General features: G+C 48.9%; 1 protein-coding gene across 1 annotated transcript in view; it reads left to right on the forward strand.

Moving 5' to 3' along the window:
* The first annotated feature begins 5,785 nt into the window (after positions 1–5,785).
* The window catches only part of LOC136786339 (alpha-protein kinase 1-like), a 28,779-nt gene continuing 14,487 nt past the window's right edge, over positions 5,786–20,077 (forward strand). Inside the window, 4 exon segments of the mRNA XM_066996471.1 lie at positions 5,786–5,806; positions 5,808–5,907; positions 9,599–9,753; positions 19,149–19,347. Coding sequence (XP_066852572.1) covers positions 5,786–5,806; positions 5,808–5,907; positions 9,599–9,753; positions 19,149–19,347 — 475 coding nt within the window.

A 20,077-nucleotide genomic window follows, 5' to 3' on the forward strand; every position in this document is an offset into this window, starting at 1 on the left:
GCAGATAACCATCCCCGTGCTGCTGGAGGCTGTTCTTGATCCCATTTCTGTTGTATACTTCTGCTCAGCTCTGGGCTGGGGGAGCTGTGAAGAGGTTGCCTTTTTTCCCCCCTTTTGCCTGCTAGAATTAATGACACCACCAGAATTTGGAGGACACAGATGTCACTTATAGTTTGCCTAGGGAGTTACATTCGTGCCCATCTGTTGCAAGTCTAGAAGGCTGTTCATATATCCACAAGGTTTCATTTAATTTTTGTCAGGAAAGTAAATGCAAATCCAGCCAATTACCTCAGAGGTCACAGCCAAGATTTGGTTACAATGAGCCTCAAATTTACACACACTGTAGTTGTATAGGATGAAAAGAAAGCCTTTCATGTTTATGCATATTAACAAGAAAGTTTTGCCTTAGGAGAGGCTTTTTGATTGAGGTTCTTCCTTATTTTAATACAGCCAATGCCAAGTTGGTATATCCAGCTTTACCGAAATAAAACATCTAATCTTTAAGCTGGAGGAGTTAAATGTAAATTAAATAAATAGATAGGTCCCCTAGCATAAATGGATTTTGTTAAGTTGTTTTTTAACAGTCTTGTCTCTCTCACGTTGCAAAGCCTCCATGTACTGGCAAGCAAGGTAAATGCTCTAGGAAAGCACAAGCATGTTGTACTGAAATAGGAAACTGAATTTCCTTTCTCTGGAAGATGATATTGACTCAATTACTGAAACCTTTGTTTAGCGTATACTAAATCATCTTAAGCAAGTTTTCTTTTCTTTTTTTTTTTTTTCCTTTCTTCTCAAGTTGCCTGATCTGACAATGAAGCTGAGCCTGTTATTTTGGACACAGGTAATGCAGGGTTGCAGAGAGCTCCCACACAAATCCACAGGATGGGGAACAGTTAGGGGTGCCCTGGATGTGTGTGTTCTCTGCTACCTGCTGAAGGGAAAAATAAACGTTCTCTTGCCTCCCCTTCTTTAGTGACAGCCGTTGAAAGTTGCTTGGGAAGGCAAGCACAGAAAAATATTGCACCGAGGGTGGATCAGGGAGTGCAAACGGAAGTTTCAGGAGCTGGCATTCCTCTGGTGAGGATGCTTTTTTCATGTATACTGGCTCCACGCTGAGGGGTGCTCCCTGATAAAGCAAGCACAAGCACGAAGAAGCTCAGGCAGACCTCCGCACTGCAGACATGCAGCACGTAGCCTTCCTTCTTCCCTAGTCTGGCTGGTGGGATTTTGCTTTGGTCAATGCTTTCAAGTGTTACTGGCATGAAAATCGGGGTCTGCCATGCATGGTATCATAATGACCAGAGTGGTTTGGGATTAGGGAGGAAGGAGAGCAGGGCATAGCTGGCATCAAAATTAAAACAAGCGCCTCAAACTCTAAGTTCCAGCATAGCACTTAAAATAATTAAAATGTTTATTTGAAAGTCAAAACAGCCTCAGTCATAAATAACTACTCCGTTCCTCTGGAATTGATTGCAAGGAAGCCGAGTCCCAACTGAGAGCTCTGGGGAATAAGGTTTATTTGCTCCCTGTTGGGATTAATCCATAAAACGTAGCCTCCACATGGAACTCATCAGGTCTTTGCTTCCTCTTTCATTAGTCTCCCTGGAATTGGAGGGTAGCCTGAATAAGATGAAAATTAGGATAATATATTTTCAGCAAGAAAAGTTGTCTGGCGATCTCTAATTTGTGTTTCATGGACCATAATGCCGTGGAAAAATTTCCTCTAAATGATGTTGTCTAAGAAACAAATGCTTGTTATGCTTGCTGTATTTAATGCATCAATTCACATCTTTTTCCTCAAGCCTCTGAAGCTAATTGTAGTCTTAAACTCAGGCCCGATTGACTCTGTGCTCCCTCCTATCCACAGTGTAACTTAAAATTCCTTTCTCTTGACAGATCTTTTGGTCTTCTAGCTCAAGGGCTCTGAAATGTCACAGTATGGCCCATTTCTTATTAAAGAGATCATTTCTCTGTAGCTCCAGCTCCAATTCCTCCCTCCCTCCCTCCCTCTCCTCCCTCCCTCTTGTTCTGAATCCCAGCTCCGATTAGAGGGCACTGCAGAAACACACTTTCCCTCTCCCTGAGACTTTTTGTGCTTTTATTCACTGTATTCGATGCAAGAAGTTGCTTTAATCCAGGTCTCCACCAGAGAATGGCACAGGTGTTTTTTCATCATTTCTGTTTTAAAGTGTATAACAGCTGCATCAACCATATTCAAAAAAAATTTAAAAAAAAATAGTCTGTGCACAAAGCTGGTGTAAAGGAGCTTTTCTGTCACCAGAACATGCTCAAGTCCTCAGTCTGATGTAAAAATTGTTTTTATTATGTGTTTTGAAAGTGGCAGCTAAAAAGCATTTGTTGGCATGTCCTTAGAAATCATTTTTGTCTAGATTGCAGCTTTCTAGCGTGTTAAGTAATTTTTGGACCCTGCTTTTAATTTTTATCATTCCCAGAACTACATCCCTTAAAGTGCTGCGTGGTTGGGATTTATCAGTGCTAAGTCACAAAGCTAACCAGTGACCAGTGCAGGGTCCCAAAGGCCCCCAGAAGCCTGTGCTGGCTCTGCTGCTGGCTGCGCTCTCAGGCCCTGATTTGCCACAGGTCCTGCAAAGCGTGCCCGCTTGTTTTTGTCCCCAGCTGCGATTCAGCTGTGTTTACAGTTGTTACAAAGCCACAGCTTACAAAGTGGCATCTGTGTAAAGTGGTGCTGCTATCGTTTAAGTGTTCTCCAGTGCATTTTAAGTTGATTTTATGATGCAAGTCATTGCCCTGAAGTGAAGAGGCCTGGGTGTAAAAGGTTACTGTCTCCTTTCTGAGCACCTAGCGTGCAGTTTATTGCGCTGGGCCCTGTGTGGTTCCACCACATTGTTGTCCCTGCTGCTGTAAATCATTATTTATTGCGCTGAGCATCCATGCTGTTTATTTAGTTCTTTGGAAAAAAATGTACCTCGAAGAACAACGCCTCACTCGCAGACTTCTGTGTATATCCCTGTTACATGGATCCGGCAGTTTCCTCCGGTGAGTTAAATCCCTGCAATCCTGGCAAGCCACGTGCTGTACTTGCTACACTAATTTAAGCTTCCCTGCTAAGCCTCCCCCGTCCGCCCTTTGTGCGACTCGCGCGCCGTGCGTATGCTCACGGTAAAGCCACGGGGCTCTGGCTTGCAGTGGAGCCCAGTGCGATCTTCTGTACAGGCTGCGGCCCCGCAGCCTTCCACGAGCCAGCTGGAATTAAAGCCTACTTTAGGGCTCGGGCTGCAACGTGGATAAGCTGAAGCATGTCTGCGAGCTGCCTTGGATGCTCTTTAGTGCCGTGGTGTGGTTTTGCAAAGGGGCAAAGTGGCCCAGCACTTTCTTTGTTTTTAGCGCACGGTTGTAGAAAATTTGATTATGGGAGCGTGTATCCTGTGAGGGCTGCGATGAAAGCAGCGGGTCTGATGGGTACGCCTGCATGGCAAGCTGGCCTGGAGAGGGCTCCTGATGGAAAGGGGACTTTTTGAGAAAATCAATTACACAAAGCGAGCGGAGTCAGGGCCAGGATGGCGGGGATGCTCCGTCCCAACCTGGGAGGTACTCGTGGGACGGCCACGCGCATTGCTCCGCTGCAACAGGCTGTGTAATCAGATAAATCAATTAGCAGATGTCGCTGCGGTTAGCAGAGCAAGCAACGCCTACCATAGGTGTGTGACTGCGGCTGTGGCAGAGGGGGACGCTTTGCTTTTCCCTGATGGATAACCAGCAGCCGGCCCAGCTCTTCCAGACCTAGCAGCTTGGGAGGAGGCAGGGCTTCTGGCTTCTGTCCCAGAAGTATGATCTGGGGGCATTGTAGCCATGCGCAGATGTCTGCACGTTGCGGGGCTGCCAGTCTCCTGGAGGAGCCACGCTGCAGCTGTGTCTCCAGCCCCTGCCTCTGGCGCTCTGCTTCATTGCTCAGTGCCAGCTGGGTTTCTGTGCCTAGGACTTGTAGGAGGGACTCTGTGCTTAGGAGTGCCAGTGTTTGTGCGCTGCCTCAGTGCCTGCAGGTGGCACCCGTTTTTCTGAAAAACCCCTCTCAAGAGGGCATGTGTAACACACAGGAAGTGATCGGAGGAAAGCAAGGTGGGAAATATAAACTTGTGGAGAGCACTGAAGGGGAGGGCAAACAGCCAAAATCCCACCCCGAGTGTTTTGCTGGACCTGCAACCTGAGTGCAGACTCCAAACCGAAGTGCTCTCTTAACCTGAGCTGTAAGTGCTCTTATTTGATTATTTTTCCTGGTGGGGTTGCTTTTTAACAGCTTTCTGAGCAGAGAGAGCTGGTCAGCTGAGAGCCACAAACATGGAAGCAAATGAAACCAGCGCTCTTCCTCTGAGTGCTTTTTCTCCGGGCTTGGGCCGTGGATGTGCTTCACAGGGGCGTATGGCATCCCACAAACACCGACGAATCTGCCTTCCCACACACCCCAGGTTCTCTAGCTGTCCACGCAGAGAAGTGGGGTGCAGCCCATGTGCCTCGACAGCACCCCAACAGCAGACACGAGAGCTGGGTTTGTGCCCGGGGCTCTGCACCTGCCTGACCTTGCTGCTCTGCTGGGGCGTGCCCGTGCTCCCTGCCCTCCATCTCCCCTGTACCGTCTTCTCCTCGTTTCTTCTTTCTCTGACCTCCACTCCCTGCAGCGCCCAGCCGCAGCCCTGCTGGACCGGCTCCTGCCTCCGGGCTCCGTGCTGATGAATGCTATCCCTCGCCCTGCTCCACCTGCCTTCGCTTCTGCTTTTGCATGAGTGCATCTCCTCTGCCCTCTCTCTGCTTTTCACAGGGCTGGCGCGGCTCGCTCTTCTCCAGTGTGGCAGCTGCTGACGGCATCGTGGCTGTCTGCGCGGTCCAGCTCCCACGGGACCCAGCTGCCCCAGAGCTGCAGCGGAAGCGTGGAAAACACTGTCCAGAAATCTCAGCCAAGCTAAAACGCAAGTGTTTTTTTTTTTTCATCAGCAGAGCCAACTGTGTCACTGTGTGTAAATTTGCCCTCCTTCCCACTTCAGAAGCTTACAGCTTCACTGATTTTAGGAATCGCTTTTCAGTGGCTGTTTCCTGGGACTGCACATTGCTTCGAACCGTGGGAGTAGTTCATGAAGGAAAACCATCAGCAAATTTGTTTTAGCTATGAAAAAGAAAAAAAAATGCATTTCCTCCACATTATCATTTCTGAGAGCTGTTCCAAATGGCTCTGGCAGACAGCGTTGAGCCAGACGCTCTGGGGTGGAAAGCTTTTTATTTTTTACTGCACCACCATTACTACAGGCAATGTGATAAACGAAGGGCTTGCAGTGGAAAATTCATGGTGAGCCAGGTATCTGGATGAATGTTTGGAAAGCCAACCTCGGACAGAAGCAGACCCTGCTCCGAGTGGGGCTTCACCCCGTAGTGGAAGGCAAGCTTCAGTGGAAGCACTGTAAGGCATGAGCTGCACACAGAGGGCTGGTTGCCTGCCTGCCACAGTTTGGCAGTGCTCCTTGAAAATCCCGTCCTCCCTTCTCCATCACCTCAGAGGTGTTTGCCTTCACAGAGCTTGTCGCACCCTCCCCAAAATACAGTGCTTGGAGTTCATTGTGTATTTTCACGTACTCCCCTTCTTATTTCCCCCTGCTTGAGTCGCTTCAGATAATTGACGATGCTGTTAATCAGTTTTCCCCCCTCTTTTTCTCTCACCAGGTACCCCAACCCAGAAGCATGATCTTCTCTTAAGCAACCACGCGCCACACACCCGGGGACACCGGTTTGGCAGCAGAGCAGGACCGGGCAATCTTTCATGAACAACCACGGTGCGGTAGGCCGCACTGCTGCAGGACTGCAAGCGTGCCCTGGACACCCTGCTGTCGGCCAAGGCTGACGCCCACGAGGAAGAGGAGCAGCAATACCAACAGTGCCAAGGTGAGGTCCCTGAGGGCAGCAGCAGGGCCAGGGCAGGCGGTTGCTCCTCGGCCCAACCCTATTTTAATTCTCCTGGCAGATGAGAGTCAAGAGATGACTGGATTTCGGGGCCATGAATGGGACGTGGGCTGCGGGCAGGCAGGGGAAAGCAGCCCACTTTGTTGCGGTGAATTGCTGTCAGTTCTAATTTTAGGCTTCAGTAAACATGAGGCTGTAAGGAACAGTTTAGTTGGGGAAGAACAATGCCCGAAAGTTTGCTGATGCACATAAATTTCAGTTATTAAAAAAAAAAAAAAAGAAAAGAAAAGAAAAAGAAAAAGAAAAAGGATGCAACTTCTGAATAAGGGCACATATTTCCTCTCCTTTCATAGGGGCTGGGGGAGGGCCCTTTCTGTTTGTCAGCTTCTCCTAATATATTAAAGAGCTCATTGCCTGAATCTTTATCTTGTAAAATGTGTGTGACCTCTATAAGTGGTGTCCAAAGAAAAAAAAACTTGCAGTATCCCTCTTGAAAGGAAAATCCATGCTGGCTAATGGCTGGAATAAATAACCAGGAAAGGAAGCAGGATTTAGTGAGGGCTGTAATGGAAGAGCTCTTCATTTGTTTCAACGCTAACAATCTTACTAGAAACCAGCATTTATTTCGGCATTGTCCTGATACCTTGAGAGTGGTTTAAAAAAAAAAAATATATGTTATTAATTCCAGTGGAAATCCAGCTCACACTGATCATGAAAGGATGTAATATACTTGGTTCAGTTTTGTCCAGAGTCAGACTTTCAGAGGGCTACACAACTTAATTGCCACAGCTTTTTTATTCACCAAATAAAAGCCATGTTTGAATTGCTGAGCTTGTGTGAATTACACCTTTTTGTACAGGGTAGGGAGGTTATGTACTACTTTCTGCCACGCAGAAAAATAACTTCAGTAAGTACAGAAAATTAAAGTAAAGGATACAAGTGACATTCCTGGGGGAAAAAAATAAAGGCATCAGCAAAAATCTGCAAAATTTCAATTTAAGTGCAGGTTCTACTTTGTATTACACTTTTTCAGTACCATCCATTTTCCAGTGTGGTGTCAATAATGTTTTGGTGCTGCTTCGCATGAGTGGCTTGACCATAATGTCAATTTGATCTTTAAAACCCTTTGTTTGCTCGGGAGTGCAGGGCTGCTTCAAATATGTTTTTACACACGCCCTTGTTCTCGCTGGGAGGTCAGCCACCTTCTTCTGAAGCACCTAAGCCTGTCTGTGCTGGAGGGTGGTGTATAGGATTCTGCGAAGGATGCTGGAAGATTTTTCTCTTTTTTTTTTTTTTTTTTGGTTTGTTTTTGACAAAGGGTACTTTGTTTTCTCATCACAAATTCTTTTAGGCTTTATTATCTCTCTTCAGAATAGGCTCTTGAACTCCTAATCAAGGAGCGCTTTTCCCCTTCACCCTCCTCAGCCCTTTTCTCCCATTAAATACCGCAGCGTATGAGGAATAATCAGTTTAGTTCCAGATAAGGTAAATCAGCGCCCCCATAACCGCTCGATTAGCCACGGCCCTTCAGGTGAGCTGCTGGAGGAAACGGGCGATCAGAGCCCGCAGGGAGGCTCCGTCCTCTGGGGACCTGCTCGCACCAGCCGGGGCTCACCACGGCTCTCAGCAGCCTGAGGATGCTCCTGGCACAGGCACCGAGGTGCTGCCTCTGTTAATTAGCTGGGGCTCGTTCAGAGCCAGGAAGGGCTGAAAGACAAGCACGGATAAACTGGGGTGAGGTGGGGAGCAGATCCTGCTCTCGCTTCATGCGATGGGACACGTGAAGCACTTCTGTTTGCTTTCAGATTAAAAATCGACTCCTGCACAGGTTCATCTCCTTTTCCACCTCCCGTAATTAATGAGTCGCAGTGACAACAGCTGTCTGCTGCAGGAGTAAACTCTTGCTCTGGGAGCTGGATTTCAGCTGATAGCTAAAAGATTGTTCATGCCAGCTCACCGACTGTACTGTTTACTCACAGCGTTTCTGCCTTACAGCACCACGTAATTATCATTAGCACACTGATTGCATTCATTTCCATGTGGTGACAACCAGATGTCAGAGTGAGGCTCGAAGCTAGGCTTATACGGATGGCCAGCCCCAGAGATGGCTGAAGGGGCCTGGATCACCAAATCCTGCCCAAAGCCTCGCTTTCTGGCTTCCTCCTCTAACCAGCTCGGCAGTAGCGGCTGCTGAGGAGGCCTCTCAAGAGTAAAAAGTTCAATATTAAAGATGTTCTTTGGTGCATCTAGTAGGAGTCAGATTAAGGTTTAACTGAGGATGGCGTGGAGAACAAGGTAGCAGCAACATCTGTGTGCTTCAGAGAGAATACCAACATCCACGCCACCCCACTGGTTGTTTTTGTACTTCCTGACTCTGTCGCCTTCTCCCGTTTTGGTGTTGTTGCTCCTGCGCTGGTTTTGTGGTGCTGTCACGACAGGGATACAGGGAGCTACGAGACCTGTGAGGACGGGAGCTGGAGGCACGGCCTCCTCTCCCCCTGGCCTTGCCCCTCGGCCACCTTTCCATGCCCGGGAAGGCCGAGCCTCTCCGGGTGCGACTTGAGACCAGCGGGACAGCATGGTCGTGCTGTACGGCGTGACGGGAAACATACCCAGAGCTGCAGCAACAAGTGAGAAAACTTAGGTCGGAAGAAGTGGTGTGCTTGTAAAGGTGACTTTGTAGAAAGCTGGCCCTGAGTATCAGACTCACCACTCTTTCTGGAAAAACATCCCCGCGAATGCGCTTGCAATATGGGCACAAAACAGAATTCTTATGTTGTGTGTTTTCTAAAATCATCCGTAGAGGGTTGATTAAAAAATATGTAGTAATACATTTATTGCATTACCTCGTTAGAGCAATGACGGTCTCTAAGCAGCGTTTTTTCTGGGGATTAATGGCCAGAAGGGGCTAGATCTGCAGCTGATGATCACCATTAACCCCATCTGGTCAATAATCCTTGTTAATCCACTTTTATTGGCCAGAGAGCCTGCCTGGCCTAGGGTTAGCACAGCACACGGGGGCTGCAGATTTGCCGCTCTTTCAGGGAAAATTAAACGCGGGCTGCAGCTGAAAGGAAGGGAGCTGGCATCCTCCACCCCTGCAAGCCTAAAAGGCCAGGTCCTCAGCCCGCCTGAATGACTTAGCTGCACCAGACCAACTATTTTTCCCAAATGATCTATTAAATAATTATTCTCGAGAACATACAACTTGTTTTTCACTGCATCCCCTTAGATCTTTGTGTGATTGCTATCTACGGCCCAGACTCGTCTCCCAGGCTGGCTGTGGCTTTTCAGGCTGGTTTTTGTTACTGCCACGAGCAAAACCTGTGCTGTGACAAGGGACACAGGCAGGGCCGGCTGTGCTCACCTGAGTCCTTGCCTCGCACAGAGGTTCAGAGTTTCCTCCAGCCTGCCCCGAAGCAGCACCTCACGCTCAGCCAGCCACCCAGCCGCGTTGCTTCCTGCTAAAAACTCCTTAATGGCCAATGGCTCCCATTTACCTGGAGGGCAGAGCAGACGATGGTGAGGGTTGGCTGGTGAGCTCTCCCTGCCTGGGATGGTGCTTGTGGGGGTCCCGGCAAGGTGCGAGGGTGCGGGATGCTCTCCGCAGGGCGGCTGCTCCATCGTGGCAGTTGTGCCTGCCGTATCCTTACCTGCGCTTTGACCTTTTCAGCATTGCTTCCCGATGACTTGAGGACCCTTCTGGAGGAGGCGAAGGAAATGAAGTGGCCCTTTGTGCCGGAGAAGTGGCAGTATAAACGAGACGTGGGCCCAGAGGACAAAACAAACCTGCAGGATATGATCAGCGCCAGGCTCCCCGATCTGCTGGTATGAAGTTCAACACTCTTGTTGTGGGCAATGTGCTGCTGTGGCGCTTGAGGCTGTCTTACTTGTGATTTCAGAGGGTTTTCTCCCTGCCCTGTAGCTGCAGCAGGTGAAGAGCTGCTTGGTGCTAAGCCCACCTTAGTGTGCACGCTCGCTTTGCCCGCTCATCCGGTTCACAGTGCACTTCTGTTTCCAGCAAGATGGATGTTTGCCTTTTCCCTGAAGATCTGGAGTTGTAATAATGCTAAAATGCCAAATGTTAGCCTGAAGTCCTACAAAACATGAGTTTGGGAAGCATTATGTGCACTGCTGGGAGGCAGGGAGGACTGCTCACTGCGGTAGGGCTTGCCCAACTTGTCACCTGCCAGTTTTCCAGAAATCCCTTGACTGGATCCCTTGGGGGGCCTCAGCTGGCCAAAACCCGAGCAGAAAAGGCAAGAGGGTAATGGGACTTCCACACGAGGCCAGCAGGCTTTGTTTGAGGAGGACGATGGCGCTGAACAGCGACGAGGAGCCGCGAGAAGCCCAGCGCAGGGCTGTGCTGCTGCCAGCCGGGCGTCAGCCTCAGCAGCACCACACGCCGCGGGGATCCCGAATTTGTCGGGGGGGGGGTTGCTGCTCCTTGGGTATTTATTTTCTTCTTCTCTTTGGTGTGTGTGGCCTCGGACAGCAATTTATGGCAGAGGTTGACCTCCTTTATAATCCCCGCGCGGCGCTCCAGCTTCGCGGCGTTTGTCTGCGCTCTCCCAGGACAAACACCTGCAGTAAGCTCCCGGAGAGACCTGGATAGATGGGAGATTAATGCGGCTGTAATAGAGGGGCAGTGTTTCCAGCATTATGCCCTCTCCCCAGGTAGATGGATCTTTTCTGAGATGATACCAATTATTTATTGCTGAAACATCTGTTGATAACTGCAGCTGCCCTTGTTAAACAAAGCATATCGTGGGGTCATAGACCATAGGGACCTGAAATCCTACCGCATGCTAGTTTTAGGCTATTCACCGACACCCCCTGAAGTCCATTGGTTACCCTCGGCTTCAATGGTTCGTCGTGTGGTTGGAAATACTTTGTAAACATTGTGCTGCCTTTCCCTGTGTGCTTTGAAGTATTATTTCATCTTCATTGGTAATTTATATTCCAGTGCTATTGTACCATGGGAAAAAGGGAAAACCTTTTTTGTTTTGCATTTAATTGTAGATAGACTGACATTTTGACCTGTATTATTAGTATTAGTCAGGAAAAGGGATTTTTTTTCCCCCTTCATCTACCTCCCCCCAGCCCTTTTTTTTTTAAATAAAATTTCAAGGCAGAGCAAAGGCTGCTTCAGTTCTTTGAATAAAAAGCTGGGGGGAAAATGAGGCTGAAGAGAGGTGATTACAGTGCGATGAGGAAAGATAAAAGTCTGAGCTACTTTTTTCTTCTTCTTTTTTGGCATGAGGGACAGAAGGATAATGTCAAACCCCAAAGGATAAAAAAAAAAAAAGTCTTTGTCAATTTATTGTTCAGGAAAACCTTTAAAAATTTTCATCTCTGTTTATTTTAATTTGCCATGCTCAGAATAAGCTCATAAACCGTAATTCATTACATTTAAAAAGCGCTTTGAGATCCATGAATGAAAGGCGCTTCATTACCATAACACACTGGCGTTGTTACGAGGGGGCAGATCTGCCTGCCCGCGCTCCCGACCACAATGTTTTACTCGGTGAGTCGGCTGAAACCAGCACAGGGAGTAAGCGGATTAGGGCTTTGGCTTCAAGGGTTTGCCTTAGTGCTACACTTTAAAAAGTGGGATACCTGATGCTGGCGGCTGCGTGCTAGCTTGAGACACCAAGAAGGCAAAGCCACCTGCACCTGCATCCTTTTAAAGTGCTCTTCTTCGTCTTTGCTGTGGGATCATTACTTCTGCATGCTGGCCACAGCCCTAGGAAGGCAGAAACAGCTTGGGGGCAGGGGAAGCGAGCAAGCCGCAGTCTTCCCTGGCACGCTCTGGCTGCAGCCTCACTGCAAGAGGAGCCGTGCAGCTGCTAGAGCTAGGCTCGCTGCAGATTTTGGCAATATAAGCAAGCTTGGTTTTTTGCTTTCCTTCTCTCTCCACTGTGTGAAATTGCTGAACCACCCCAGGGACTTGAAGGCAACAGATTTACCGCAATATTTTAGGCAAACCAGCACCGCTGTTTTTACAAAACCTTTGCATCTCTCAGAAGGGTTTGTGTGTGTGTGTGTTGTCGGTTTTCTTTCCCTGCTGGGGATTCACCATCCAATACAAAGGCCACCCCACGTCAGCAAGCTCAGCGTACCGCTTGCCACGTCCTGCTAGCGGGATTTGAGAGAGCCTCACTGCCAGCTGCCGTCGGCCAGCGAGCCCTGCCAGAGCTCCCTGCAGATGGGAGGGCGATGGCCAACACTGGTAGCCAGTGAAAAAATCTGGGAAGCGCTGGGATTCCTGATTTTAACAAACCAAAGCAAAATCAGAATTGTAAAGGGAGTCTCACTGACGAAATGCAGGCACACAGGGGTTACTTTTTCTAGCTAAAAAATGCACATGCTCTGGGGTTAGGACTGGGGCTGCAGTTCCAAAAGGGAGGCTTGCAGGGGTTGCCCTTCCTGCAGACCGCCAGTATCTGTAGTGATGGAAATATCCTTATGCTCAGTGACCAGCCAATAGAGGGCAACATGCCCATGTGCACATAGTCTTTGATCCCACAAACCCTGCTGTGGGGCTTCGCTGAAGGACATCTCTGCACACGAGTAGTTCTCCTGTAGGATTACTCAGGCAATTATTTTTTAATTTTATTTTTTTGTGAGATCACATCCCATGCTCAAACACTTTGCAAATGATATGGAGCACCACTTTGTTTTTATTATACATGTGAGTAATTCCTGTATCCCAGGCTCCGGCATTCAGCCACAGACCAGGATCTGCTGCAATAGGTACAGTGTGAGTGAAAAAGCAAAGCCCCAGCTTCAGAGATTTCACCACCTAAGGCCTTGCCAGTGCAAAGACACCAAGGAAACTCATTCGCAGTTAATGTTTAAATTCGCTGTAGAGATGACCTTAAATCACCTTTGTAGTGAAGGTGTCCCTCAGGTCTCCCCTGGCTGCATGTGCTCCCCAAGGCTCCCCAAAAGCAGGTCTCCTCCGGGAAGGCCTGCAGGGAGCTGATCCTGTGCTGCCTGCCCTGGATGGGGAGAGTGGATCCTGGCCCTGCTTGTGCAGTCTTATTGGGACTGTGGAAAAGAATGGAAAATAAGTCCCTGCCACTCTTGCCTAGGCCTTGGCTAATTACGTGTTGCTGGATTATCATTAGGGGAACCGCTTCTGAGGGAAGTGCCCCACTACCCTTAGGGGGTGTGTGTGGCACTTGAGAGCTGGAGCCTTTGAAAAAGAACTAAAGAGGGGGCTGAGGATTTAGTTTTCTCCTCCCTGTACCTGCTGGTGTGGTAACAGGAGAATTAAAGCCCCGAGGATCTTGGTTGTTCAGGCTGACCTTTTGCTACCTACCTCATAAGAGCTCTTCTTGGGTGATCCTGGTGGAACAGGGAGCGGCTGGAGCCCAGAGCCGTGGCTGCAGGCTGAATTCAGCACAAGAGGGGCTTGGTGGCATCCTGACCCCCCTTACACAGTGTCATCCCTGGCACTTCGGGGCTTTTTGAGTGAGAGGTATCAGAGATCAGTGTCCTGCCAGCACAGGAGGGTGGCTGCTATCTCGTGTGTCACTCGTGATGCCCAGCCAAGGCAGCAGCTTCAGCAGGACAGCTTCAGCTCTGGGGTGCGGGGGCAGCTGTATTTTCCTTCCAGCCACTTCTCAAATGGACTTACACTTTGAGGACACAGATTTAGGAAAGACTCTTGGGTTTCTAACTGATTATAATGGACTTAATGCTGCCCTGCCAGGAGGGATCTGCCACTGGCATTTAGATATTTTTAAATATTAAAATATCCCATTTAACACAGTATTTTAATGATCCACAAGGAATCATCACAATAGTGTATTTAAATAAAGGTTGAGCACGGCAGGATACATCAGTGCCACAAAATTCCTGTTGCATCCATCCTTGGCAGCTAGCAAAAACGGGGCACTCCTGTGGTCCCCCAAATCCCTGCTGCCCTGTCAGATATAGGAGGCTCACAGGAGCTCCCCCTCGGACAAGTCTCCCTCGGTGCTTTAAAGGGTTTTCCCCCAAAATGCTCCCTCCTGAGAGCATGCAAGTTCATCATGCTGTCGGTGGCTTGCCCACTGGCCCCACAGGGCTGGTGCCCTCCTTCACCACCTCTACACACAAGCAGCACCCAAAGCAAAACCTGCAAGCAGCAGCTAGGGCAGGGGTGCTGCCTTCCCCTTCCACGTCCCCACGAGGCATGGGGGTCCTCTCCCTCCTGCCAGGGGTTTGGGACACACAGTGGGAGCTGGGGCAGCCAGCGGGGCTCTTCCTGGCACCGCTCTGCTGGAGCAAGCGGCAGTGCAGGAGTCGAGAGTGGGAGCAGCATGGGGAACAAGCCCTTGGTAGGTAAAATTAAATCACTGGCCAGTTAAATTGCCAAAAGGGGGCTGTTGGTAAAAGCAGGGGTTATTATTGCCCTAGCGGCTTCTCACTTCACGAAGGAAGATGTGGCTGCTTGTAAAAACCGACCCATTCTGTGGTGTTTTGAGCTGCTAATAATGGACCTAGTGCTGCACTCATTGAATAAACACCCAACTCTCCATCACCTTCAGGATGAATAACTTGAGCTAATTAACGGCTTCAGACGCTCAAGCCATTAAATTGGGTCCTCTGCTGCTCAGGGCAGAGAGGAAAGTGTCCAGGAACCTCTCATTCCCGCTCCGCAGCTATTTACTGTGTGGCTCGCCCGTCCTGTGTTGGGGCTTATCCATCTGCACATCGCGGACATGCTTTCTCCTGCCCGTCACAGAGGTGGTAGGAGGCTTAATTCATTGTTATTTGCAGAGTGTGCTCTGATTGCCAGCTGAAAGGCTGAGATTGATAGAGAAGTCCCGTGCAGTGACAGCAGCTTTGGTCTCTTGGAAATACGGGCTTTGCTAACAGTGCGTGGGGTAAAGGGCGAGACTTCAGCCAAATCCATTGGTGTTTTGACTGTGTGTTTAATCTGACAGGGGACGAATGCAGCGGGAGAAAGAGCTGGGCAATTTGTTAGGGTTCAGTGAAGTGCTAACTAGGAGTAGATCTTGAGGGAGAACTAAAGCACCTGTAAATGCATGGCATTGAAACCCCGCCCCGTGCACAGAGCTTGAGTTTCTTTCTTGACTGCTCTTGTGTTGATGATTTTTTTCAGATTTGAAACTTCCGACTCAATTACAAATGAAGACTAAAATAGGCTGAGGCGAATGGCTGTAAGAACACACAGGAATCGGGAGTGCCGACAAAACTGTGGCCGTACTCTGAGAATGGTCTCGAACCTCGCTGCTTGCAGAGGTTTCTGCAAAAGGGACCTTCCTGAGCCTGCAGGCTGCGTGTGGGACCCTCGCTTTATAAAGAGGGCAGAGAGAGTGGATTAAATCAATATTTCATTTATTTGGGCTTGTAATTCCTCTTACATCAGCTGTCGCATAAAGATCTCTGCAACTCCCTACCCCTCCTCCCCGCCCTCATTTACTATGCACCAATAATTTCCCTTTGACGCGATCCTGCCAGCTCCGGTGCCAGATGGCCCCTGCTCCTGAGCTGCTCCCTCTCTCGGGAGCGGGCCCCATTGTCAAGGCGAAGGAGGCATCAAGGCTTTGAACCCGGTGCTGGGACCCAAATTTCAGCCCCGGCGCCGAGAAGGAGCTACCCCGCTAATGCAGGGAACCACGCGCACAGCACACCCCTCCCACTCAGCGCCATTAGGCACAAGCCCTTCGCTGACGGATGTTTTGCATTTTCCCCCACGGTCCGTGTATAGAAATCTCGTGCAGATTTAATTCGGACACCACCTGATTCCACTTCCCAGGCGTGAGGTTCCCTTTGTGTCCCAAACTCAATTAGACATATGCATGGGGCATCGCGGACACAGATGTGAAAACAAAGTGCGCACGTACCTCGCTCTGTCTTTTCTCTTTCTCCCTCTCCACACAGATGCACATGAGGCCAGAAATAAGGCGAGTGGACCTGCTAGCCTTACCCTGGCTTGCTCCAAAAAGCAATGAGCCCAGTGGGCTGCTGGTGGTGCTCTGCCAGGCTGCTGCCTCTCAGGCATCTCGTCCGGCACGGCGAGGGGAGCACACCATGTGCCAGCAGGACATATTCGGGAGTCGCTGAGGAATTTCGGAGCGGTGGGTGGAAGGTGAGGGTATGAATTTCTGGGTGTGCTGCCGGCAAGGCGGGAACGTAATTGCAAAGCTTGACACCGAACCGTGTTCCTGCGTGCCACACAGCGTGCAGCCCTGCCTTTCAACAACAACAACAACAAAAAAGTAGCCGAGTTTCTCCCCCTGGCTTGACTTTTTCTACATTTTATGTCCATTTGGTTTTGGAGAGGGACACAAGAGGTTTCGGCATTGAGTGGAGAGTTAAATTATGCAGCTGCAAGGCTGCCAAGCCCTTCAGAATAGGATGCTTCGTTTAGATTTTCCACAATGCTATTGAAGTGCTTATTTTCCTCCTGAAGAGACACAAACAGATGCAAACTTCTGTAAACACTTTAGAAATGAATTCAGTGAGTTTGGCCTCTCAGCAGTGCTCAATAGCTGACAGAAAAATGTCTAATTAGTGCAAGTGGAAATAATAGGGCCACTTGGATTCCTTCCATCCTCCTCCAAGTCTACTTTTCCTAGGGACTCAAAGGCCCTTTTGTTTGGTAGGTCACCCTCTCTCAGGCTTTTGTGCTCCAATCTATTAAAGGAAGAAGGGGAGGAAAAAAAAATAGATTAGGCGATGCTCTGTGCTTAAATATATGGCCTGTTCATGAGCATTTCGAATGGATAGTTTGCAGTGTCAGTTTACAGGTGCTTAGAGAGAGGGATTCCTCCATTGTTGACCAGCACAAGCAGTGCTGCGCGCACGGAGCTCCAGGAATCCTTTTCAAGTGCCATCCTCTTAGAAAATCCAACTCTGGTTAAAAAAAAAAAAAAAAAAAGGAAATTTGCACAATCCCGCCTCACTGAACTGCAAACAAGCTAGCAAGTGCTTGCAGCAGGCCAGTGCTGCAGCCCAGCATTCGTGCCGCAGGTCGCGGGCTCTCCTCCAAACGGTTTGAAATGGGCTTTGCCCCGCACCTCAGAGGGCTACATACTTTAGAAACAAGTGAATGTTTCTTGGGCAGGCTGCTGTGAAGAACTTAGGCTGGGAAGAAGGCCAAGGAGGGTGCCCAAGAAGCCTGGAGGGTGTTTGCGGCAGTCAGCGGACACTGGTGTCTCTGGCTCGGTGCTCTCGGGCCTGGGCCTTTACACAAGGAAGGCAAGGCAAAGAAACTGCTGCTGCAGACATAAATGGAAGATAGCTGCCCTAACTCGATATTTTAGTGGGGAATTGGACCGAGTTTTCTTGACAGTCTCATTCTCTGATGGTGCTGTGGGGCCTGAACCTCCTGCTCCTGCGTTGCTTTTGCTGCCATCAGCACAAGTACTGACTCATAAGAACGAGATGAGAAATGCATCCTTTTATGAGGACGCTTCGTATGGTTGAAGGTGTTTCCTGTTTTATTCTCTCTCCTATTTTACCATGCCACTAGGCAGTACTAGAGCATTGCCAGCTCCCAGGTGTTGGAGTGAAGCTGGGCGCCAGAAGGCCTGGCTCTGTGGGCTGCTGACCTCAAGTGAGACTCCACAGCTGAAGAGATGAGTCCTTCCTTACAGCTGGTTTCCGTATTTCAGATGTGGTATGCTTCTTCCCTCCACACCCTGTTTACTTCGTAGTTTGCAGGGAGTGTGTAAGAATCTCATTAAGAGGCATCATTTTGTACTCTTCACGTTCATCCTGTCTTCTGGCCTACAGGAAAGATTTTCATACAGGTTGCAAAGGACTTGGAGGCAGTGTTACTAGTCATTCCTTGTGCCCAGAAAAAAATGTTTGCCTCAGGCAGCTGTTCTAGTGAAACAATGGCCAAACAACATCCTCCCCATCCTGCATGACAAACCTGTAGAAAATTGATCATCCAGGTGTCAGGGTGTGGAGCACTTACTTGCTCCTTACTGACAGGAGTGCCGATCCCTATCCACCACGGAAAGGGGTGTTTGGTGCTGTCCTGGCAGATGTTCCCGGGTCCTAGTGGACTTCAGTGTCCATGGTGAGGCCAAGTTGCCTCCACATGGCTCTCACTGGCCTCCTGTCCACCTAACAGCATGCTGCCTGAGGAGCTCTGGGTGATTCCTTGTGTCGGTGTGACGGCTCAGCGGCTGCGGGGATACAAAGAGAGTTCATGCAGGCTTAGAAATTATTAAAGACGACCTGCAAGGGAAAAGCATTGGACTCCTGCCCTGTTTGTTCGTTTGTGGTGTACAAAGGAGCGTTTGATCCTCCAGCCTTAAAGCTGCATTGGTGCTGGTCGTTTGTAGTTGGGGCCTGGTCCCACAGAGAGATGCAGGTCCCCTGGGAATCCCCCATTTCCTGGGGGACTTCTAAGGAACAAGAGGAAAAGGAAAGATGGGACTGAAACGTAGTACTCATACTGAAGGTAGCTGGAGTACCAGCTAATCAACCGTAATAATCAGGCCCCTTGGACATTTGCATGTTCATGCATATTCAAGGAGGCCCTGACTTTTTCCAGAAATGGTTTGAAAAGGTGCTTTCTGAGCTGTGTGCATCTCGGTTTGCTTAATACGCAAGACAGAGTGCTCAAGCCCTGTCTCTTGTGTACAGCTTGAGCTCCATCTGGGACAACTGCTGAAGTGACCATTTCCAATCTCTTTCCAGACTAGTGTCCCTTTTGAACTAATTGTTATTACTGCTGTTAATCTGCTGGGTATAATTTAAATTCATTAACAGACCACCAAATTATGTGGTTTCCAAATACTAAACACCAATTAGAGAGACAAAAAAAACAAAACAAAAAAAACCACCACAGGAATGATATCTGCAGATCAAGCAGAACAAAGAGCTGGAACCTTCCAATGTTAGAATGAAAATATAAACAAAATTAGTCAAATTATAGGATATAAGTCTAGCCCAATCAGTGCCACAAGGGCTTAGCCCTTTATATACATGGCTAGGATGATAGAGGTTACAAGCAAAAACTTTGAGACAGAACTTGGCTAGATAGTATTTGCTTCTTGTAATGTTTAGTAACTTTACTTGCTATGAAACTGCAGTTGCCTTACAGCACATGACTGAGGAAATTCAATTCGTTTTCAAATGGTATATAGGCAGCCCTGTTAGGCAGGGAATTACTAAAGCTGAGTATTTTATTTAAACTGTTGACTACTTGTATTTCTTGGAAGTTGTGGCACTGGTGTTCTTTTCAGGTTTATTTGAAGGCCTCCATCATGGCCAAGGACTGTGTGACGGCGGCTGCTGTTGTGTTCCTGATCGACCGGTTCCTGTACTGGATTGATGCCTCAAGCAAGCTCCTGAAGATCGCCAAGGGCCTGCACAAGCTGCAGCCCGCCACGCCGATCGGTCCTCAGGTGGTCATCCGCCAGGCTCGCCTTGCCGTCAATGCAGGTGCTGGCTACCAGGGAGCCACCGCTCCGTTTTCTCAGCTCAGGCCCTATTAGGAGCTACTTGACTTTGAAGAAGATACTGTGTCCCTTTCTGGGGATGACATGCTTACGGCCCTGGTGCCATCTTTTCAAACGTGCAGCCCACTCCCAGCCCCCTTGAGCCCTCCCAGCTCTTCTCAGTAGCACAAAGGGGCTGGTATAAAGGGTGTCAGAGCCAAAAGCAGTAGAGAAAATTGTGAAAGGGTGTGGAAAATACTAATTGGAGCTTTTGTTCCTTAACAAATCTTCCCTGCTGGTTTCAAACAGGGATATCTGAATTGCTATACTTCTGACCAAAGGCCTTTAAAAAGTAAATGAGAGTCCTGGCATTTTTCTCTGCACTGTCCCAGCTGCTTTTTTTTTTTTTTTTCAGTGGGACCACTTGACTATGCAGATGATGCCGCTTACAAACCCCTCTAGGATAAATTGATATATTTATTTTTTTAAATGTCCATCCTTCCTATAATGTGGGCAACACCTGAAGAATTTTTAATATATCATCTTCCGACTGGGAAGATGTATTCCCACTTGTTCTGGGGAGAAGAAGACAAAGCCAAACAAACCTGCTTTGAAAAAGACAATTGAGGAATATCTTAAGTACAGAACATAGTCTGGGGATTCCCAACCGGTGGGGTGGCCAGCAGCTCAGTGCCTGCCCCCACTCTCATTGCCTCCGCTCCTGCCCGGAGTCC

The sequence above is a fragment of the Anser cygnoides genome, chromosome 4 (genome assembly GCF_040182565.1).
Source record: "Anser cygnoides isolate HZ-2024a breed goose chromosome 4, Taihu_goose_T2T_genome, whole genome shotgun sequence".
In the NCBI taxonomy this organism is placed as follows: Eukaryota; Metazoa; Chordata; class Aves; order Anseriformes; family Anatidae; genus Anser; species Anser cygnoides.